The 22,616-nt window shown below is 38.5% G+C and overlaps 1 protein-coding gene across 2 annotated transcripts in view; it reads left to right on the top strand.

Moving 5' to 3' along the window:
• Positions 1-22,616, top strand: part of TRIM33 (tripartite motif containing 33) — a 119,726-nt gene that overhangs the window by 42,668 nt on the left and 54,442 nt on the right. For both annotated transcript variants that reach the window (XM_030935866.1, XM_030935867.1), the window contains exons 2-4: positions 7,612-7,730; positions 8,438-8,582; positions 8,750-8,882. In XM_030935866.1, coding sequence (XP_030791726.1) covers positions 7,612-7,730; positions 8,438-8,582; positions 8,750-8,882 — 397 coding nt within the window. The remainder of the gene's footprint in view (positions 1-7,611; positions 7,731-8,437; positions 8,583-8,749; positions 8,883-22,616) is intronic.

Raw genomic sequence — 22,616 nt, 5'->3', positions numbered from 1 at the left:
GATAATTCATTCCAGTCTTTCACCACTTTACTCACAGGACTCTCTCATCATTTGGACTGGGCTCTGACTTAAGTAATGAGATGCTGTAGGTATAAATTCTCTCAACTCCCATTGCTACCTGAAAATATATCTGTAATTTTTCATTATTTTCTGAGGGAAACTAGAGTGGTGTTGATGACTGAAGCTTTGGAGTGACTGCTTGAGAGTATTGGAAAGAGAAGCTAGGGCTAAATGAGAAGATTATTAGGTCATGCTGAGAGTCAGCTGACTTTAAGCACATTATGTAATTTTAAAAGTAAATTGGTACGGTGGTAACAAGTTAATCATAAATGGTTAATGGAAAAGTAGTTGACCCCGTTTGACTCGTGTTTGTTTTAGTTATACAGACAGATATGTATTTGTGTCCTGGCCTTTGATGTAAAGTGTACTTCTTGTGGTTTGCAGTTGAAAATGTTTGAAAGCGGTCTCCTAAATTCGAGAGCTCTTTTTCTTCTGCTTGACTTGTAAATATTGGTGTAGCAAGGGTTATTGTCCTTGATAATATTCTTCCTCAGCAGTCATAACTGCACTTCACATTTGAGTTATTTACATGCTGGTGGCTCCCTCCACGCCCTTCAGCTCCAGAAATATGTTAGTTAAACACCATTTATCGAAAACTTATTATACTTCTGGCTGAAAATTTATGCATTACCCACACCAGGAACTTGGGAATCATGTAGAATTTCTAATTTATTTCCTCATTGTAACTCTTAGTACTCCTTCATCATACAGTCATTTATTAAGTCCAATTGATACTCTCATTTATCCTCTACATTTCCTTTAATACTGACTTAGTTTAGTCTCTTTTGTTACTAATAGACCAGCATTTTAATTAGAGAAACAGTTTAGCATAATTCTTAAGAGCATGAGCCATAGACACAGACATACTAGTTTCAGATCTTGGCATTTACATCACCACATGAACTTCATAATGTTTCGTGATCTCTCTGAACCTCAGTTTTTTCACCTTTAATGTGGGGATAATAGAACCTACTTTACAAGGCTGCTATGAGGACTAAATACACTTACACATATAAACTTCTTAAAGAGTTAACTGATCTGGCTGGGTGCAATGGCTCACGCCAGTAATCCCAGCACTTTGGGAGGCCAATGTGAGCAGATCACCTGAGGTCTGGAGTTCAATGCCAGCCTGACTAACATGGAGAAACCCTTTCTGTACTAAAAATACAAAATTAGCCGAGCGTGGTGGCGCACGCCTGTAATTCCAGCTACTCCGGGGGCTGAGGCAAAACAGCTTGAACCTGGGAGGCAGAGGTTGCAGTGAGCTGAGATAGTGCCACTGCACTCCAACCTGGGTAACAAGAGTCCATCTCAAAAAAAAAAAAAACTCAGTCTCAAAAAAACAAGAGTTAACTGATCTTATAGTAAAACCTTGTAATTAATGCAAATTTAGATGCAATTTTGTTATGAATAGAACCTGACTCAGCACAGCCCTCATTCTCAAATGGACAGATTAAAGTTCTTATTTGAGTGAGGGCAGAAGTGCAGGGAAGAGCAAAGTTGGCTTGGGAAACATCAGGCAAGGGACATGGCATGACAGAGAGTTCCCACATCCCTAGTAGTTTTATGAGCCAAGCTGAAAAAATGACATCAACTAACAGAGATTCTTAGAATTCTTGTTGGTATTTCAGAACAGTTGTTCTCAGAAAGTATAGCCCACAAAGCTGCAGTGTCAGCATGGCACTGAACTTAGTCTCTGAAATTTATTATTGGCTAGGGGAGCAGGGTTGCACAGATTATTTTACTTTACAACAACTTGACTGTATTTCATGTGATTCAACTTCCAGGTCCTCAGTTACTATGTCATAGCAAGGTTTTACTTTTTTTTTTTTTTTCTTTTGAGATGGAGTCTCACTCTGTTGCCCAGGCTGGAGTGCAGTGGCACAATCTCGGCTCACTGCAGGTTCTGCCTCCTGGGTTCAAGCCATTCTCCTGCCTCTGTCTCCCAAGTAGCTGAGACTACAGGCACCCGCCACCACGCCAGGCTAATTTTTTTTGTATGTTTAGTAGAGATGGGGTTTCACTGTGTTAGCCAGGATGGTCTCTATCTCCTGACCTCGTGATCCACCCGCCTTGGCCTCCCAGAGTGCTGGGATTACAGGCATGAGCCACTGTGCCCGGCCTTACTGTATTTTTAATTGACATTTTATACCTTAATTTTTCTTTCATATTATAAGTAAAATGACTCTCTAAAACTTAAGTCTAATTGTAATATAACAAGCTATTGTAGTTTGATATTTTAATTTCATCATTTTAAAATCTCCCAAACTAATAGTTATATATCTTTATATTTACTTTTAGGCCATGCACGTTTAGTAACAACTTTTATTGTTATCTTCGCTAGTTGCTTTTTGCATCTCACTTCTAAATATGTTTCCATTTCCTTAAATATTAGGTTGAACTGTATAAAGTTGCCATATTTGCAAGTCGTAAGTGGTTTAATATTGGCAATTTTATATAGTTTGATGTTATGCTTTACTAGTTCTTATAGAAATGGGCAATACTCATGTCTGAAAATTTTTTATTTGCTTTTACTCTTGAGTAAAGTTTTATTAAGTTATTGAATTCTAGATTGACTGTTCTTTTCCCTCAATGCTTTGAAGATATTATTCCTGTTATCTTTTGGTATTGCCTTTGACTGGTGAGGTCTGCTGTCAGCATGATTGCCTTCTATAACTGTAATTTTTGTTTTCATTCTAGTAGTTAAGAGTTTCTTCTCTTTGTTTCTTAGTTTTCTTATAGTATATCTAGCTGTTTCTGTTTGTCCCACTCAGGACTTGGCTTACAGTCTTGAGGGCTCATTTCTTTGAAAATTCTCATTCATTATGTCTTTAAATAGCATCTCTATTGCTTATCTTCCATGAATTTTTATTTGACTTACGGTAGAGCTTCTCATTTAGTTCTTTAGTTTTCTTACCTTCTCTTTTGCAGTGTCTATTTTTTCTTTTATCTGTACAAATTCTGTATGATTTCTTTTATATCTGTATTCTATCTTGATAATTTTCAGTTGTCTCTTGCTTACCATTTAACCTGTTTTGAGCTTATTTTGTGCTATTTTATTTCTTTTTCAGATCTACCTAGTTTCATAGATTGTTTGGCCCTTTATCACAATTTCATACATATTTGAAATCTTTCAGACTGCTTTATTTATTCATTTAAAATCTGTGGTTTCTAGATTGTTACTTCTTGGTTTATCGTGTTTGTTGACTCACACTGAGATGTTGGGTTCCTCATGTGCATTGAAGTTTTATTGTGTGAACCTATCTTCAGTGGGAGTCCTTACTGTGCTCTGGGTTGGGAGGTGTTCTCATGAGATGGTTTTGTGTTTGTAAGGTTACAGACAACTTTTTTGTTAGTTTCTTGACTTGGCATTTCTGTATCCTGTACAAATGGTACACATTTTGGTAATATATTTATATCTATGCATACAGCTTTTTTGGGGTTCTCTAGGATTGACAAGGGTTTCAGGCTGTAGGACACTAAAAGCGTGCTCCATGCTTTATGAAGGGAGTTGAGTTTCACCTTTTAAACTTTGTTTTCCTGTTCCCAGCAGTGGTACTGTAATAACTCCTGTGACCCACATGCATCAGTTCCTCACCACTTGGGCTTTGGGTTTTCTTTTTGTTTCTGGCACTTCAAAATATTTTCTTCTTCCTTCCAGGGTTAGTTAAGTATTTTTCAAAATATGGTTTAATTTGTTATGTTTTAGCCATTTCTGTGTTTGAGTTCAGGGAATCAATTGGTCTTTCCACACTTGCTTAATCACTCATCTTGAATGGAAGTCCACCAGTCAACTTACTGAAACTAAATTCCACTTAACATTGTAAAGACAAACTACTTTGTAGACTTGTGTATTTTAGCCTTTTAGAAAGAATCTCATCTCCCACTGACCCCTCATCCCCAAATAAAAATGTTAGTAAATTGACATTTAAAAGAAACGAATTCAGTAAGTATGAATGGGTCTCTTAGAACTTGAGTTTTGAATTGATGAAATCACTTCTAGGGACTTTATGCATGAAACTGGTCAGTAGCTTTGGTTTTAGAGTCTGGGTGTCAGTTTTTTTGTATAATGATCAGAACTCATCATAGCAACTAGGACTGAGTGATTAAGTCTGGTACACTCATCTGATGTACACCACCTATAAGGGGAATACATACTCAAATGTAAAGTGGCTCTCATTTTTATTTTTATTTTTATTTTTGAGATAGGATCTCTGTTGCCTAGGCTGGCGTACAGTGGTGCAATCTCAGCTCACTGCAGACTCTACCTCCTGGAGTCAAGCAGTCTTCCCACCTCAGCCTCCCAAGTAGCTGGGACTACAGGCACATGCCACCATGCCTGGCTCATTTTTGTATTTTTAGTAGAGGCAGCGTTTTGCCATGTTGCCCAGGCTGGTCTTGAATCCTGGGCTCAAGCGATCTGCCCGCCTTGGCCTCTCAAAATGTTGGGATTACAGGTGTGAGCTACTGTACTTGGCCAGCTCTCATTTTTAGAGCAGACATTTATATAATTTTAAAATTTATTGGTAAATATGGAAGCAGATAGCAACAAGATCCCTAAAGAACCTTCAACTCTTTTGTTTTGGGCGTAAGATACCCTGGCTACTGAGTAGTCTGTCAGAGGTAAGTAATCAGTATAGGAGTGGGGTTTGCTGATGTCTGTAGACTTGCATGTATCCCCTTGTGTCTCTTTGGGACTTCTTCATGCCTCGTGACTGAATTCCAAGCTTCTCTGAAATTTTTTTCAGCAAGTTTAAGTCTTACTCAGGTGTATCTTGTTATTCCTATGTACTACGGACTGGGTTTCTTCTGTACTGTTGAGTTATTCTTTTTCATCTAAATTTGCTAAAGTTGCTTACGTACTGATATATGTGCCTTGCTCCTTCTTTCACCCTCATTTTTTGGATCTTGTGTTAATCCTCTAAATTCCTTAATATCATTTTAGTGATGATTTAGACTAAGAAGAAGATGAATTTTTGTCTCCATAAGCTGTGATGTCAGCCTGCTAGATTGAGTTGGAAATTTATAAGAATCTGAGAATTAACTTGTTGAGTTTCAGAAAGTGTAATATAGAACTGTATGGAATAATTCATTTACACAGAACGGATCCTTTCAGAATATTGAATCTCTCTTGCTTATAACATAGAATGTCTCTCCATTTTTTGTGTCCTTCAACAAAAATATTCCTTCATTTAGATGTTGCAAATTTCTCATTAATTTTCTCAGTATTTTACATAGATGTAATTATATACATATAGCTAGAAGGAAAGATAGATATATTTTCTGCTGTCTTTTGTAGCGTCCTATTCTTTTTTCTTTTAATTTGTAAACTTTGTACTTGCTATTATCAGTTTCCTTCTTTCTTAGTTGGGTTGGGGGTCCCCAAGATTAGCCTCAGGAACAGTGATCCACCAGAAGGACCCATAGGATTGAGAAAATTTGTTTTGTTATGGTTGCATTTTGTTTTAGTTGAAGACATTATAGTTGAAAGATACAGACTAAAATCAGCAAAGAGAAAAGATACACGGTGCAAAGTCCAAGAGAAAGCAGACCCATGCTTTCAGATGTCCCCAGCAACAATATGGGACAATACACTGGGAGTATTGCCAAGCAGAGAATCTCACCTGAGCCTTGGTGTCTAGATTTTGGAGATCAGTCTCATTGCCATGCAGCCCCCACAGGACTGATAATCAGCTACTGGGACTCCAGTGCACCCAGAGGTCAAACACGGTATGGCTTAAAGCCTCAGGTATACAAAAATACTCTTATCAGGCAGAATTTTCCACGGGCTCAGAGGTCATCTCCCAGGAACCTGTAAAGGGCCAGTCCTGAAGACAGGCCTTTCTTAAGAAGGAATGTGCAGCATTTGAGCAACCCAGGCCTGCCAAGTAAACCCTTTCTTACACACTAGTATATTCATGTTAATTCTTCAAGACCCTATTAAAATGTTATCTTTTTGGTGAAAACTTAACTGATTCACTCTAAGAAGGGTTAGTTACTCTCAGATCTTTGTCCCTACAGTTACTTATACTTCTTTGTAGTTTTATATAATACACTTTCTTAAGAGGTTTTTAATTCATGCTTTCCCAAATGTGAAAATATTTTTCCTTTTCCCCTTTCTTTTCACTTGACTATTTCTTCCTTTGGTTTGAAAAATTGTTTTTGTATGGTTCCTTTGACCAAGATCTTGTTATTTATTTTTATACCATATTTTTGGTAAAATAGGAAATATTGAAAAAAACAGTATTGTATTTTAAATCTATAACAAGTTATTTTTTAATTATTATTTTATTTTAAAATTAGAGATGGCATCTCACTATGTTGTCCAGGCTGGCCTCAAACTCCTGGGCTCAAGTGATCGTCCCACTCCCAGTGTTGGGGTTACAGGCATGAGCTACCTCACCCTTCTTTTGGAATGATAAGTTTTATTTATGTTTTCATATTCCATCAGAATGACTATATATGGTACTTCAGTTTGTGTACCACACAACTCGTGGGGACTCAGTTTATATCCCAGTCTTTGGTACTTTCTGTAGTTGTGTACATTATAAACTATAAAAATTATGGGTGAATCTAGAACCCTTCCTGAAAGTATGGATTGTGTCATTTATACTGTATTCTCAATTTCATGGCTGACATGTAGTCAATTTATTGTGTCGACTCTGGTCCTATTTTTCCTTTTTTAGCCTCTGTGTGTTACCTCAACAGTTTATCCATTCTGATAAGTCCTAAAACACTAGCAGGTGAAGGCACAGATGATCTTTCTTCTCATATTAGCATGTATTCAAGTATCTCTAACCAAGTCAGAATTTATAAGATGATAGATTGTGTATTAGTTTTCTGTTGCTGCTGTAACAAAATTACCACAAACTGGGTATCTCAAAACAGCACCTGTCTTATTGTCTTACCATGATGGAGGCCAGCAGTTTGAAATCCCTTTCATTGGACTAAAGTCAAAAGTGGTGGCAGGACTGGTTCCTTCTGGTGGCTCTGGGAGAAAATCCATTTCCTTGTCTCTTTCAGCTTCTAGTGGTTGCCTTTCTTTCTTGGCCTCTGGCTTCTTCCTTCATCTATAAAGCACATCACTCTACTCCCTGTGTCCATTGTTACTGTAATTGCCTTCCACTCTTCTGTAGTCTTGTCTTCCTCTTGCTCCCCCTGAGAAGGTCACTTGATAGCATTTAGGACCCGCTGGACAAACCATCTCCAGAGCCTTAATCACATCTGTAAAGTCCCTTTTGCCATGTAAATTAATATTCATAGATTCCAAAGATCAGGATCTGAATTTCTTTTGGGGCAATTATTCAGCTAACTACATATTGTAATGAGGAAGCACTTTTGGGAGGCATCATAATGCTTGTTTTTTCTTTTCCTAAATAGAATATCACTTTTACCCAAATGGAATAACTCGCTGGGTTATTTTACTGAGTTCTTGATGCTCATTTCTTTGGTCTTCTCTGTGATGAATTAATGTTCCCATATGGACATCATGCACAATTTATTTATTTATTCCTGAAGAATATTTTAAAATGTTGTTATTTTATGTTGTAGTTGGTGTAATACGGTGCCCAGTATGCCGCCAAGAATGCAGACAGATAGACCTTGTGGATAATTATTTTGTGAAAGACACATCTGAAGCTCCTAGCAGTTCTGATGAAAAATCAGAACAGGTATGCTTCTCAATTTTTCTTTATATTCCTATCTTGATATCAAACTGTAAATTGTAAGAAAAGCATGTTTGGATAGTTAAGTAATATAGGGTGGTTCTGTGGATTCCTGTTTCAAATAGAAAGTTAAAGATAGCTTTCTTATATACTCTCAAACTTAGTTAAATGAGACTAAAGTTATTACTTAAAATATCAAATCTGGGCCGGGCATGGTGGCTCATGCCTGATATCACAGCACTTTGGGAGGCTGCGGTGTGAGGATTGCTTGAGCCCCAGAGTTCGAGACCAGCTTGGGCAATACAGTGAGACCCCATCTCTACAAAAAATAAAAATATTAGCCGGGCGTGGTGGCGTGCGCCTTTAGTCCCAGCTACTTGGGAGGCTGAGGTCGGAGGATTGCTTGAGCCCAGGAAGTTGAGGCTGCAGTGAACCATGATTGCACTACTGCCGTCTGGCGTGGGTGACAGAGCGAGAGCCTGTCTCAAAAAAAAAAAAGTCAAATCTCCACAGACTTTGTGTTCTGAGACTTAGATTTTTACCTACATGAATTATCTGTAAGGAAAAGGATTTTGTTGAAGATAAATGGATAACAAAATAATTTTATTCTGTGTACAGTGAAATAGTATATTTAAGAACAAGTTTTTTCTTTTTATTTTTTGGATCTACATTTTATATATTTAATTTAGATTAGTACTTATTTCCTCTTTTAGGTATGTACTAGTTGTGAAGACAATGCAAGTGCAGTTGGCTTTTGTGTAGAATGTGGAGAGTGGCTATGTAAGACATGTATCGAAGCACATCAAAGAGTAAAATTTACTAAAGATCACTTGATCAGGAAGAAAGAAGATGTCTCAGGTAAGATAGATGCAGTTGTAATGATTACAATTAACTTCCCTCTTTTATCCCTATAGCATTTTCTACTTATTCTTTATAAACTTTGGATAGCAACATCAATAGGAATTTAGAAAACTAGACACAAATTTTATGTTTAGTTAAAAAATATTTGTTTTATTTTGCTACAGAGTCTGTCGGAGCATCTGGTCAACGCCCTGTTTTCTGCCCTGTACACAAACAAGAACAGTTGAAACTTTTCTGTGAAACATGTGATAGACTGACATGTAGAGACTGTCAGCTATTGGAACACAAAGAACATAGGTACAGAAATCATAATTGCTTACCAGGAAATACTATAAAAAGTGCTTGTAAAAATCATTCTTCTTAAAGCAAATATTGATTATATAAGTTTGTCTCTTTTAAATCTAAATTTTACATATTTTAATTTCTTGAGCAATATATGTTTTGGTAAATTATTTAAAGATTTCCACATTTATATCTAATTGTCTTATGAATGTTTGTTAAAATGTATCATTTTGTAGGTTTGGGTTTACAAGAAGGGAGTTATGTTATTCATTTGTTTGCTACTCGTGTGATTCAAATAAGCTTTTTCTTGGTATCCTATAGTATTTTTGGCTGTAGTCTACAAAAGCAGCATTCCTTTTAACATCAAAGCATAAATACACTGATTTCATGTTACATATGAAATTAGAAAAGCTAGGGATTTATGAAAACTAAGCAGAGTTACTGACCCTCTAATACATACCTTTGTATTTTAACCTTGTACCCTCAGAATTCAGTAGTACTCATTTACTATGAGTGTGCTTCATATGAACTTTTGGGAACTGTACTAAAATTTCTAGTCAGTTGTGTGACAATATCCTTCAGTAAATTTCTCTAGCTTCCATGGCATCTGTTTATTACAAGTAAAAAGATGGTGTCACTTACCCATAGTCCAGAATTTTCCAAAGTGTTTTTCAAACAACAGTTTGTATGACTGGATGGGAATAGATTTTATTAATCTATTGCCAAAAATGTCTAAGAGAACTTGGGTTAGCCACACTTAAATGTGTTTCTTAATGATATGATTTCTTAAGAGTTTTTAATTCATTAGAATTCATTGAAGTTTATTAGAGTCTTCTTAAAGAGGGGATACAGTATCCTAATCGTCAACAATTATTTCAGCCTTACTTTGTGCCAGGTACTTTTCTGAGTGATGAATATGTATTTAATTCATACCAACTACCCATGAAATTTAGGTACTGGTATTATGACTGTTTTAAATGTGAGAGAACCTACTTACAGAAAGCTGTAGTAATCTGTACAAAGTCTCATAGTAATTGGTAGTACCAGGATTTGAGCACGGGTAGTCAGACTGCAGATCTCTTCTTAACCCATATGCTCATTTTCTTCCATAGGGTATAGAGAATATAGAATGCAGAATGTCTCAAATTTGACTATATAAAGGTAGTGCTTTTTGTTCTTTTTCAAGGCATCTCTCACAGCTTTACAGTATATTTATTAAATTTTTGTACTCTTAATTTGTTCAGAAATGTCTTAACCTATAACTTGACTGAAATCTTAGATTGTCTGTTAACAGTCTCAGTAAGACATTAGATTACCTTTTTCACAGCTGTAGTCAGATCTTTTTTTGAGTGTTAGATTTCTTGTAGCTTTTTAAGTTGATGGTGAGAGGCAAAAAGAAAAGGAAGATGTTATACTTTTCCTCATTAAAGAATCGCTTCAGCGGCCTTGCCACCTCAAAGTTCAACCATTATCCTTCCCTTTTTACCATTTTCCTTTACCACTTATATCTAAGTCCTTATTATCTCTTGTATAATTTTTTAAAAACCTGTTTTTTCTCCTCCTGTACTCACACAACACAGAGCACTTCTGTGACCATGTGTGTGACCAGTTTCCCTTCATATTGACTGATTCTCACCAGCTTGGTGTCCAATAATTCAGTTCAATTCTGTCGCCATCTACCTGGAGTTAGAGTCAGGTCCCACAGGTTACGGGCTCAGTCCTGCAAACTACCGTTCCACTTCAAATACCAGTCGTAAGTCCCACCTTCTGGTACTTTAAAAAAATATATATATATTTTTAAAAGACAGGTTCTTGCTCTGTCACACAGACTGGAATGCAATGGCATGATCATAGCTCACTGCAGCCTCAAACTCCTGGCCTGAAGCTGTCCTCTCTCCTCAGCCTCCCAAAGTGCTGGGGTTACAGGTATGAGCCACTGAGCTTGTCCCCTGGCCTCTGGTATTCTGAGTGACTTACTGTAAATTGGGGGCGGGACGATTCCCACGACCCCTTCCTTGAGTTTGATCATTTGCTGGAATGGGTCACAGAACTCAGGGAAGCATTTAACTTACTGCCAATTTATTACAAATCACAGCAATTACAACAGTTTAGTTCAAAGATCTTAATTGGTTTTATTTCTGATTTTTAGATTTGAGCAATACCTCATTCCATAAAATAAAACAAGTGTTTCAGTGAACTGAGCAGAGGAGGTTAGTTTTATAGGCAGAGAGGGACTGAAGAAAGCAAAAACAAAGAATAAAAAGTGGATTGGTCTTTTCAAAGTTACTTTCCTAGTAAGGTTGGAGCAGTGCAGAACAATAGAGAAATAACTGATTGGTTAACATCAAATTACCTCAGGTTACCTTTTGTTGTAAGGATTAAAGACAGCACCGTAGGAGAGGTTTACCAAAAAAAAGAAAAAAAAGGGGGGGTTGTTAAAGACAGGGCGCCTCATTATCATACCAATTGAAACTGGCTTATTTGGGAAATTAGGGTGTTATCCCTTTCCTGATTTCTTGGATGGTCTGATAACTCATTTTCAGTTTGATGAACTCAGCATGAGGGACTCCATTTTGATTTTTTTTTTTTTCCATTTCAACAGTTTCAGGGAAAGTTTGTATATAAGATTGCTTTATTCCTGCATCTTCTCATCTTGTTTATTCCTTGTATTTTGGCCTTTTCCTTTCTTACTTGGTGAGATTTGACTTTCTGTTCAAGGATCTTTTTGTGGTCTTTGTCCAATTTTAACCTAGTGATAACCACCATGCTGGGGTGAATGCCTACATGGACAGTTGTGCCATTAGCCTTTTCCCACTGCACCTGTTCAGTGTTGATGATATATTTCTTCCTCTATACTTTGACTAAATTGCCAGTTTGCTGACCTTTATAGTGTCCTTGCACAATCTGAAATTTATCATCCTTTTGGATGGGCATGGAATGAATGCTGTACTTCTGTCTCAGCTCTTAGGAAAGAGGGGAAGACATAATCGTTCTATGAATGTGGGAAGGTGCATTGAAACACCTTTTGTGGTTCTTGCTTCAGTCAGAAGTCACAAAGGGATTAAACTTTATGTTGGCCACTCTTGCTTCAGCAGTGACTGCAAAGGGGAAGAGAACTATATGTTGCTTCTGGTTCTGTCTGCACTTTGATTTTTAGTGTGATCTGTTGGGGCCTCGTGCAGGAGCTTAGTCCAAAACAATGTCCTCCTGTAATTTTTGTTTAACTATATATATATATGGAGAGAGAGAGATAATTTTTCTTGTTTTTTGAAGAGACGGGGTCTCACTCTGTTGTTCAGGCTGAACTCAGGCTCTTGGGCTCAAGTGATTCTCACACTTCAGTGTCCCACATACCTGGGACTAGAGATGTGCACCACTGTGCCCCACTTGACAATATTTTATTTAATTTTTAAAAAGAGATTAGGTCTTGCTATGTTGCCCAGGCTGGATTTAAACTCTTGGGCTCAAATGATCCTCCTGCCTCAGCCTCCCCAGTAGCTGAGATACAGGTGTGTATTACCATGCCCAGCTCAACAATATTTTAAAGAATACAAATGAACAACTGGATGAAGAGATACATAGGGTGAGGTATGTGGGAAGGGGTGCAGTTTCCACAACCCTCTGTGGTGGATGCATTATCCTCCACGTGTTCAGTAACTGGAAGCTCTCCAACCCTTATTGTTTTGGGTTTTTATGGAGATTCATTATGTAGGGATGCATAATTAAATTGTTGACCATTTGTGATCATGTCAGCTTTCAGCCCTTCTCTCCTCTTCCTAAGTTAGGAAGTAGGGCTGAAAGTTCCAACTCTTTAATTATCTCATTGGTTCCCCTGGCAGCACCCATCCTGATCGGTCTGGGAGCCCCCAGCCATTGGTCATTTTGTTAACATGCAAAAAGATACTTATTTCAGAGATTCTGAGGGTTTTAGGAATTGTATGCCAGGAATAGGGACAGAGAACAAATATATACTGAAATGTCACACATTTCTTCTCTTTTGTTCATGCTTTCATTTTATTTTCTCTGGATGGACTGTTGAAACCATGTCATTGGACTTAAAAGCCAGCCCCTCATTACTACAACAGATTGGCAACTATTCTCCCTACTTTCCCTACTTCGAGGTTTACTCTGTCAAATTCATCCTGTCTGTATTGCTGCCAGGTTTATTTTGCTAAAGTATAGTTGAGCCCCTATTAAAAGAAATACTTAACAGTAGTCAAAGTTTAAGTGTTCAGTATGTTATCACCCAGCCAGACTCTTCTTTCCCCCTGTCCAGAAAAAGTCAATACACTGAGACAGCAGGAGTTTCTGCAGAGAAAGAATTTAATAATTGCAGAGTGACTGAGCGAGGAAATATTTCTCAAATATCTCCCATCTAAATTCCAACTCCTTGAGAATTTGGAGATGAGGGTTTTTAAAGGATAGTTTGATGGGCAGGGGTTAGCGAATGGGTGCTGCTGATTGGTTGGGTCAAGGATGAAATCATAGAGGTGTCAAAACTGTCTTTGTGCAGTGAGTTATGCTGAGTCACTTCCTGAGTAGGGGTCACAGGACCAGTTGAATTAGTCTCTTGGTATGGGTCACCAGCCTGGGTTGTATCAGTTAGTCCAGCAGAATGCAAAGCCTGAAAAATATCTCAAATACTAATCTTGGGTTTCACAATAGTGATCTTATCTATAGGGGAAGTTAGAAATCTTGTGACCACTTGCTAGTGACTTAAACTATAAAATAAATTCCTCCCATAGTTAGGTTGACCCACATATGGGAATGAGCAAAGACAGCTTGTGAGGTTAGAAGCAAGGTGGAGTCAGTTGCTTTAGAGTTTTCTCACTGTTATAATTTTGCAAAGAGAGTTGCAAGTATAACATACATTACTGAATTTTACCAGTGTCTTTCTCTTCATCGTCTTTTCAAAGTTACACAACAGTCCACAAGATCACCATTACTTCTGACACCAACTGCAGAGTTCCATGAAAACCCTAACATAGGGGAAAATCGCGTGCCCGCTAAATTGATTTTTTACTTTCTGTATTCAGAGTGGTAGCCCTCCAAACAAGATGCTGTCCATTTGCCTTGGAATTGTCCATAACCCAAACTGCTCGTTGCTGATTAATAGAAAGTAGTTTATAGTGTAGCACCCATCTGATCACAGGATCAGCAGCTCCTCAGGTAGTTTCAAATTCAGCCTTAGGGAAAAAGAAGCTACCTGCTTATAAGTATAATGAGTACCTCTTTGCATTCTCCTGGTTGTAAATCCTGCACAAACTATTTCTATTTTATAGGGAACTCTTCTGGACACTGCCTTCCTTATTAGAGTGTTTCTCTGACATCACCTAAGATATTTGTTGATCAAAATGAGACAATTTGTACTATAATCCCTGGTTTCAGTAGTTTCTTAGTTTTGTCTTTCTCATACCTAGACTACCTCCTTATAACTAGAGGTCACAGACATGGTATCTAATGTTCCAGTGTAATTTTTCCTTTTGGAGTGACCCTGAGATTAGTGACTGTAGCCCAGATTGGCTGAAATCTGAGTTTGGCCCAGTGTCAGGATCTGTCCTAACATTCTCTCATGTTTTCATTTTAGCTAGTACAGATAGCAGTAACAAAAGAATTGTTTCATTAACTTTTTTTTTTTAAGATAGGGTCTTGCGCTATTGCCCAGGCTTTGAGTGCAGTGGCTCACTGAAGGCTTGAACTCCTGGGCTCAAGCAGTTCTCTCACTTCAGGCACCTGAGTAGTTGTGCCACCACACCTGGCTAATTTTTTATTTCTTGTAGAGATGAAGACTTCTATGTTGCCTAGGCTGATCTTGAACTCCTGGGCTCAAGCAGTCCTTCCATCAGGACCTCTCAAAGTGCTTGGTATATAGGCATGAGCCACCATGCCTGGCCTACTTTTTTTTCTTACTAGTTAGCATTTCCTTATTTATCTGGTGGTTCACCTCCTCGGGAATTGGGTCTACCATTTCTAAATTCCATTGGTAAGTTTTACCTCTAGTAACTGCAGCTGCAGTTATATAACCGTGCATGACTGGATACCCATCCAAGAATTAAATGTTAATCAATTCCCACCTTCTCGTCCTCCCTCTTTGCAAACCACCTGTTTTAGTAAGTCAGGGTCATTCAAGCGATCCCACTTCTGATGCTAGCTATAAAATTAGATAGTAATGCATGAGACTCCTTTGACTTCTGACACCACTTGTAAGATCAAGATTCCTCAAAACTACACTCAGGTTTGATAATTTGCTAGAATTTACAGAACTCACTGCAAGCTATTATACTCACAGTTACGTTTATTACAGTGAAAGGATACAGATTAAAATCATCCAAGGGAAAGATGCACAGGGCAGAGTCCAGGAGAGTTCCAAAAGTGGAGTTTCTAGTTGTCTTCTCCCACTGGAGCCATGGACATCATGAACACCTCCTGACAGTGATGTGTGACAGTGTACACAGAATATTGCCAACCAGGGAATGTCACCTAAACCTTGGTGTCCAGAATTTTTACTGGGTCAGTCTTTGTCACATAAATGTGGTTCACCGGCCACATGGCAGACCTCAGTCTCCAGGACAGCTCCTCCTGAGGCTGATCTGAGACTATGTGACCCAGAGTTCCCACTGTAAATCAGATTGTTGACACAGACTATCTGGCTTGGCTCAAGGTCCCCAGGCAAACAAAGATAATTTTATCAGGCAGGACATTTCAGGGGGTTAGAGTTTACCTGCCAGGGACTGAAGGGAAAGGCTAGACCTCTCTTTGGGCAAAGTTAACTTCTTTACTAAACAATCTCTTATCTTCCACTTACACTCTAGTAGCAGGAACCCTCTACTTAACCCTCCAACTTTGTACATGCAGTTTCTTAGACCTGTATTTGTTAGGAGAGCCATTTAACCTTAGAACTAGTTTGCCTCTGTGTATCGTTTTGTTTTGTTTTGTTTTGATTTTTGAGTCAGAGTGCCTCTCTGTTGCCCAGGCTGGAGTACAGTGGCATGATCTCGGCTCACTGCAACCTCTGCCTCCTGGATTCAAGTGATTCTCATACCTCATCTTCCCGAGTAGCTGGGATTACAGGTGGACATCACCACACGTGGCTAATTTTTGTATTTTTAGTAGAGATACAGTTTTACCATGTTAGTCAGGCTGGTCTCAAACTCCTGGCCTTAAGTGATCCCCCACCTTGGCTTCCCAAAGTGCTGCGATTACAGGCATGAGCCACTGTGCCTAGCCACTTCTATGTGTCTTAGCTAACGCTTTCTGCTCCATTCTTTTCCCTCCCTACCAACATTCCCCCTTCTTCTCTCTGGACTTAAGGACTTTTAGAGCTCGTTCTTTAAGAGTCTCAATTTCTTATATGCTTATTGATTGAGTCAGGTTTCCTGTCCCTTCTGGGTTGTTTGTTTTTAGGAGACAGGATGTCTTGCTCTGTCACCCAGGCTGGAGTACAGTGGCATGATCATAGCTCATTGTAACCTTGAACCTCCTGGGCTCAAGTGATCCTCCTGCCTCAACCTTCCAAATTGTTACGACTACAGGTGTATACTACCACGCCTGGCTAATTTTTGTTTTTTTGTGTGTGTGTGTTTTTTTTTTTTTTAAAGAGATGGGGTCTTGCCATATTACCCAGGTTGGTCTTGAACTCCTGGGCTCAAGCAGTCCTCCTGCCTTGGCCTCCCAAATTGTTGGGATTACAGTTATAAGCCACTGCACCCAGCTCCCATCTCTTCTTGAGTCAACTTTGCAATTGTGATACTTTATATTTTCTTAGAAAATTATTTAGTAGAGGTTAAAAAATGTTGAATTAAACAACAAGATTTTATGAAGATCTATAGTTATATCTTATGATTGTTTATTATTATTATTATTTTTTGAGACAGAATCTCACTCTGTCGCCAGGCTGGAGTGCAGTGGCGCGATCTGGGCTCACTGCAGCCTCCGCCTCCTGGGTTCAAGCAATTCTCCTGCCTCAGCCTCTTGAATAGCTTGGACTACAGGTGCACACCACCACGCCCAGCTAATTTTTGTATTTTTAATAGACACAAGGTTTCACCATGTTGGCCAGGATGGTCTCAATCTCTCAACCTCGTGATCTGCCTCCCTTGGCTTCCCAAAATGCTGGGATTACAGGCATGAGCCACATGCCCAACCTGTTTATGATGCTTTATAGCTGAGTTTATTTCCTGTCCTTTATTAGATTGGCCATGAGTTTATGGTCTTTACTGGTCATTTTAGTGACCCAGTTTTTAAATTCATTTATTCTATTCTTTAGAGGTGTTCTGATCCTTACAGTTTTCTTTTATCTTTATTAATTTTTTGCTTAGTTTGCTTTTGCTGTATTCTTTTTAGAATCTTACATGAAACCCCAGTTAATCAAAAAGATGTGAATTTTCCTCTGAATTTAGCTTCATTCCATAATCATCCACTTATACAGTCTGTAACTGTATTTTGTTTTTTCTTGCCTCTCCCTGCTTTTTGAATTTTTTGTTTAAATTAAAATAATTGCTGCAGAGTGAAAAAGATGAGCTATGTTTTGTGTGTGTATCTTTTAAGTGAAAATATACTACCAACTTTATAAGGTTGTTGTGAGGATTACAAGTACTGAGAATTGTACCTATAAAGTGCTTAGCATAGTAAGCACTCAACAGTTTAGCTATTATTGGCTGTTATTACAGTTGCAACCCACATGTTTTATTTTTTTCTCTTTCTTAAATTTTTTTTTTTTTAATTGAAGTCTTCGATTTACTTTATGGCTTTGGAAGTTGTTTTGAAAAAGGAAAGCAGCTATAGAACTGCATGAAATTTTGTACCTGAGAACATTACTAGGTTTCTAGATAAACCATGGGGTTTTTCCATTTCCCTCCAAAAATTCTATTCACATTAAAGGAATTAAAAAATCTATAGACTTATAAAGACTAAGAATGGGAGAAGAGACATCAATGGGGATTTCAGTCCTTTTGTTTTGTTTTTAAAGCAGGATAAATGAATGGAAGGTTTGGTGGATCTGATATTTGACGTAATGGGGTTGAATGAACTAAGGCCATGCAAAGGAGATATGAAGGAAGCCAATCAATATATTTCTCAGGAACCTGTAATACCTAGTACCTAGAGATGATAGGTGTCACAAAAGTTGGACCTATTCTCTGGAGAAACAAAATCAGAGAGGCACTGGACTTGGGGATATTAGGTCCACATGGGGAGGAAGTACCAGGCTGAAATCAGGGAGATTAAGTGTAAATCTGCCCACTAAGCTCTGGGGACCTTCAGTCTCGAAGGTCCTGACTTCCTTCCATATTTGTCAATAATGATGCTTTTTCATTTCACTGTCCCTTCCTACCTCTCTTTTAGGATTTAGAGACCTTTTCACCCTCGCAAGAAAATTTAAAAGAAAAAAAATTATGAATTCCAGCAGACAATCAGTATAAATTATAGAAAAAAGAAAACAAACGTTGGGAAATTGTTAGATAACTATTGGAAGAAATTCATCTAAGAACATAGAGTCATCAGGATGAAATGTCCCATTTGATGCCCAGAACAATGATTTTTAAAAAGACCCGTATCAAGGTGTATAATATCATAAAATGATAGTATGCTATGGATTAAGGTTAAGATCAATAAAGTTTCAAAAGCCAGCAATGAAATAGGAATCAAAATAGGAATGTTAGGCCGGGCATGGTGGCTCACACCTGTAATCCTAGCACTTTGGAAGGCTGAGGTAGGTGGATCACTTGAGCCCAGGCGTTCAAGACCAACCTGGGCAACGTGGTGAAACCCCATCTCTACTCAAAATACAGAAAAATTTTAGTAAATTTTTAGTTTCCAAAGCCAGCAATGAAATAGGAATCAAAATAGGAACGTTAGGCCGGGCGTGGTGGCGCATGCCTGTAGTCCCAGCTACTCGGGAGGCTGAGGCACGAGAATCACTTGAACCTAGGAGGCAGAGGTTGCAATAAGCTGAGATCATGCCACTGCACTCCAGCCTGGGTGACAGATTGAGACTCTGTCTCCAAAAACAAAACAAAAAACAGGATCATTAAAGTCGGGAGATGAAGGGCAAAGATTTTCAATCTAGAATGCTCTTTTTTTGAGATGGAGTTTCGCTCTTGTTGCCCAGGCTGGAGTGCAATGGCGCGGTCTTGGCTCACTGCAACCCCTGCCCACCGGGTGCAAGTGATTCTCCTGCGTCAGCCTCCCAAGTAGCTGGGATTACAGGTGTGAGCCACAATGCCCAGCCTCGATCTAGAATTCTGGAGCTAAAGTATAAATCAATGTGAGAATAAAATGTAGACATGTTTCATCATGCAAGTATTCAGAAGCTTTGCCTCTTATGTACCTCTTTTTGGAAAGCCATTAGAGAATGTGATTCACCAAAATAAGTTAGTAAACCAAGAAAGTAAAAGGTAAGGGAATGCCTAAAATGACAGCCATGGGGTAAGACAGTTTAGAATGAGGAATGAAAACTGAGGATCCTATGAAGAAGGTCTCCAGGAAAAAAATGGAACCATGTCTATTAAATTTGTTATATTGGGTCATTTGAAAAATAATGCTGACAAGTCTGGCATGTGGTAGTTCATGAGAAACATTAGCGATTGCAGCATGGCGCAAGATGGAATAAATTTGGAGAGAATATATTTTGGAGAAAGGTATTTATTTCTCCTGAAATGAATAGTCATTTTAAGACCACACTGTCTTACGCTTCAGTCCTCATTTGATGTGAAGATGGTGTTGACTTGCTGACACTAGAATTTCTTTTCTATTGACAGTTTTACAAGAGGAAGACCCAAACTGCATCCTTCATTACCACCACCATTTGCAGCCTCTGCATCATTATCAGCCTTATATCTACTAGACCACTATTGTTACATTTTTTATCCGTATTTTTCTGTTACCTACCCAAGAGAGTGCCACAAGTGCCACACTCCCAGGTGTCCCCTCATCTGTCACACTTTAATTCCATAGGCACTACATGTGCCTGATTCTGCCACTTTGTCCTTTGGAATTGTTGGGTGTCATCAGAATCCGTATATCCCCAGCCTCTTTTTTGATCATTTTCTTTGCTTTGTTTGGCTTAATGGACATTGCTTCTCTTGCAGCTGTCATGACTGGTGACTTTTTCTTTCACATCTCATGTATGACTGGGCCTGGAGGTATGAGATAGATCTTTTTACTGTTTTTTTAAGACCATTCTTTCTCTTTCCTCCCTAAAATATACAGATTTTAATTTCATGTCATCACCTGTAACCTCTCATTGCTGCTGTCATCTAAAAACCCTTGGGTCATTCCCCTTCATCTCTCAAAGGTTTTTTTCCCTAACTCAGTGGTAAACTGTAGAATGCTACTATTAAGTCCTAGCAATTTTAATATACATGGATTTGATCATTCAGACACTCTAGTCTTTGTGTTCTTTGACCTCCTTTCCAGGGTTCTTGTCGTTTACACTGCTGTAGCCACTCACATGCATAGTCATATACTAGACCTTGTAATTTGTAATAATCCTTTTCAATTTTAAGCATTCCTGTCTGTGGCCACATCTCTTACTCCAGCTCATTCTGCTTAGTATGAAACTTCTACAATTATTCAACCACACAGTGACTTTTATTTTAATCCATTGATCCTACTACCCTTTCACTTTACCTCATCCCTTTGTGTTCTCATTTAACTCCTTCCCTGTTCAATGTCATGGCTAATCAGTTTAATCACTCCCTTGCATTTAGCCTTGACTTCCATATCCCACTTTTTGAATTCACTTGGCAGCATAACTACAGTCCTGATTAAACCTGACTTCCTTCCTATCATATTTTGTTTACCCAGCTGAATATCACAGGAGAAAAACACATTCTAGCATAATGATACCAGTAGGTCACATTCTCAATTCCTGACCACTTCCCTCAAGTAGACCCTTAATGTTGTCTGGAAGTCATATTGTATATTCATACCTTTTCCTCTTTTAAATGTCAAATACTTCATCCTTACTCTGAAATATTGGCATTTGCTTCCAACTTCACTGAGAAAACTGACGCTATCAAAAGAGAACTACAGACGCCCTCTGCCACATCTGCTTTTCCAGCAAGTACCTGTACCCATATTTCTACATTTCTGTTATCTTAGCTTGACTCTCTTCCTTCAGAAAGCTAATTTCTCTGCTTATACACTGAGTTCCATCCCCTCTCATGTAGCCAATGACATTGTTTTGGAAATTTGCCCTTCTTTCTGTTAGACTGTCAGTTTTTCAGTCTCTAACAATTATTCCTGTATTTCAGTATGCTGCTGTTTTTCTTCCATTTTTAAAAACGAAACATGAATCCTTCTCTTTAACTTCCTTTCCATGCCGTCAGAACTGTCCCCGAAAAACTTCTTGAAAGAATTGCTTACAGTCATGGTCTCTAATCCTGTCCCATTCTGTCTAAATTTACATACTTTTGACTGTCAGCATTGTACCAACATTGTTCTTTTCAAAAAGGTCATGAATAACCACTACATGACTAAATTTAGAGGTGATTTCTCAGTTTTCATCTTAACATTTTATTGTATCAGCAACATTTGACATTTTTAATGTTCCTTTTAACACATTTATGTACTTGGCTACCAGAAAAACACATTGTTTTCATTTTCTTCCTACTAATTACTGTTTACTTTTTCTGAACCTCAAAGAAAATGCTTATTTTCTTTGTTCTTCTAGGTTGGATGTACCAGGGTTTACGCCATTATCTATACGTATAGTCTTAGGGCTTAAAATACCATCTATATGTTGTTGATTTCTAAATTTATATTTCTAGCTCATTGTTTATTCCTGAACTTTCAGATTTGCCTGCCCTGCAGACTCTAACATCTCCCACTTGAATGTCTACTTTTTCAAACATAACACATCCAAAACTCAGCTACCGATCATCTTCTCCAAACCTTTTTTCACTGGCAGCCTTTTCCCATCTCAGTTTAGCAGTTGGATTTTTTTTTCAGTTGCATAGGCCAAAAATCTTGGCACCATCCTCTACTCTACTCCTCTCTCATACCCAAATGTAAACTTATCAGGAAATCCTTTTGGCTTCACCTTCAAAATATATCACCAAATCCTACCACTTACTACCTCTGTTGCCTCTAGCCTAGTCTCTACCACCATCATTTCTTGCCTAGGTTACTGCAGTAGTCTCTATGCTTCTAATACTACCTCCCTTCCGTTTATTCTTTTTTTTTTTTTTTTTTTGAGACGGAGTCTTGCTCTGTCACCCAGGCTGGAGTGCAGTGGCCGGATCTCAGCTCACTGCAAGCTCCGCCTCCCGGGTTTACGCCATTCTCCTGCTTCAGCCTCCCGAGTAGCTGGGACTACAGGCGCCCGCCACCTTGCCTGGCTAGTTTTTTGTATTTTTTAGTAGAGACGGGGTTTCACCGTATTAGCCAGGATGGTCTCGATCTCCTGACCTTGTGATCCGCCCGTCTCGGCCTCCCGAAGTGCCGTTTATTCTTAATACAACTGCTAGAGTGAATCCTCAGTTGGGCTGTATCACTCCCCTGCTCAAAACCTGCAGTGACTCTTCAATCTTTATAGTGACTTTAAAGACCCTATATATGCATTTTATCTGCTACTACTCTGCCTATCCTCCATCTCTGCTACAGCTACACTGGCTTTCTGGCTACTTCTCAAACATTTCAACCTTCTGGGTTTAAACAATCCTTCTGCCTCAGCCTCCCAAGTAGCTGGGACCACAGCCAGCTAATTTTTGTAATTTTTATAGAGATGGAGTCTTGCTATGTTGCCTG

The sequence above is a fragment of the Rhinopithecus roxellana genome, chromosome 8, assembly GCF_007565055.1.
Source record: "Rhinopithecus roxellana isolate Shanxi Qingling chromosome 8, ASM756505v1, whole genome shotgun sequence".
Lineage (NCBI taxonomy): Eukaryota > Metazoa > Chordata > Mammalia > Primates > Cercopithecidae > Rhinopithecus > Rhinopithecus roxellana.
This window is presented reverse-complemented; position numbering and strand designations above follow the sequence as displayed.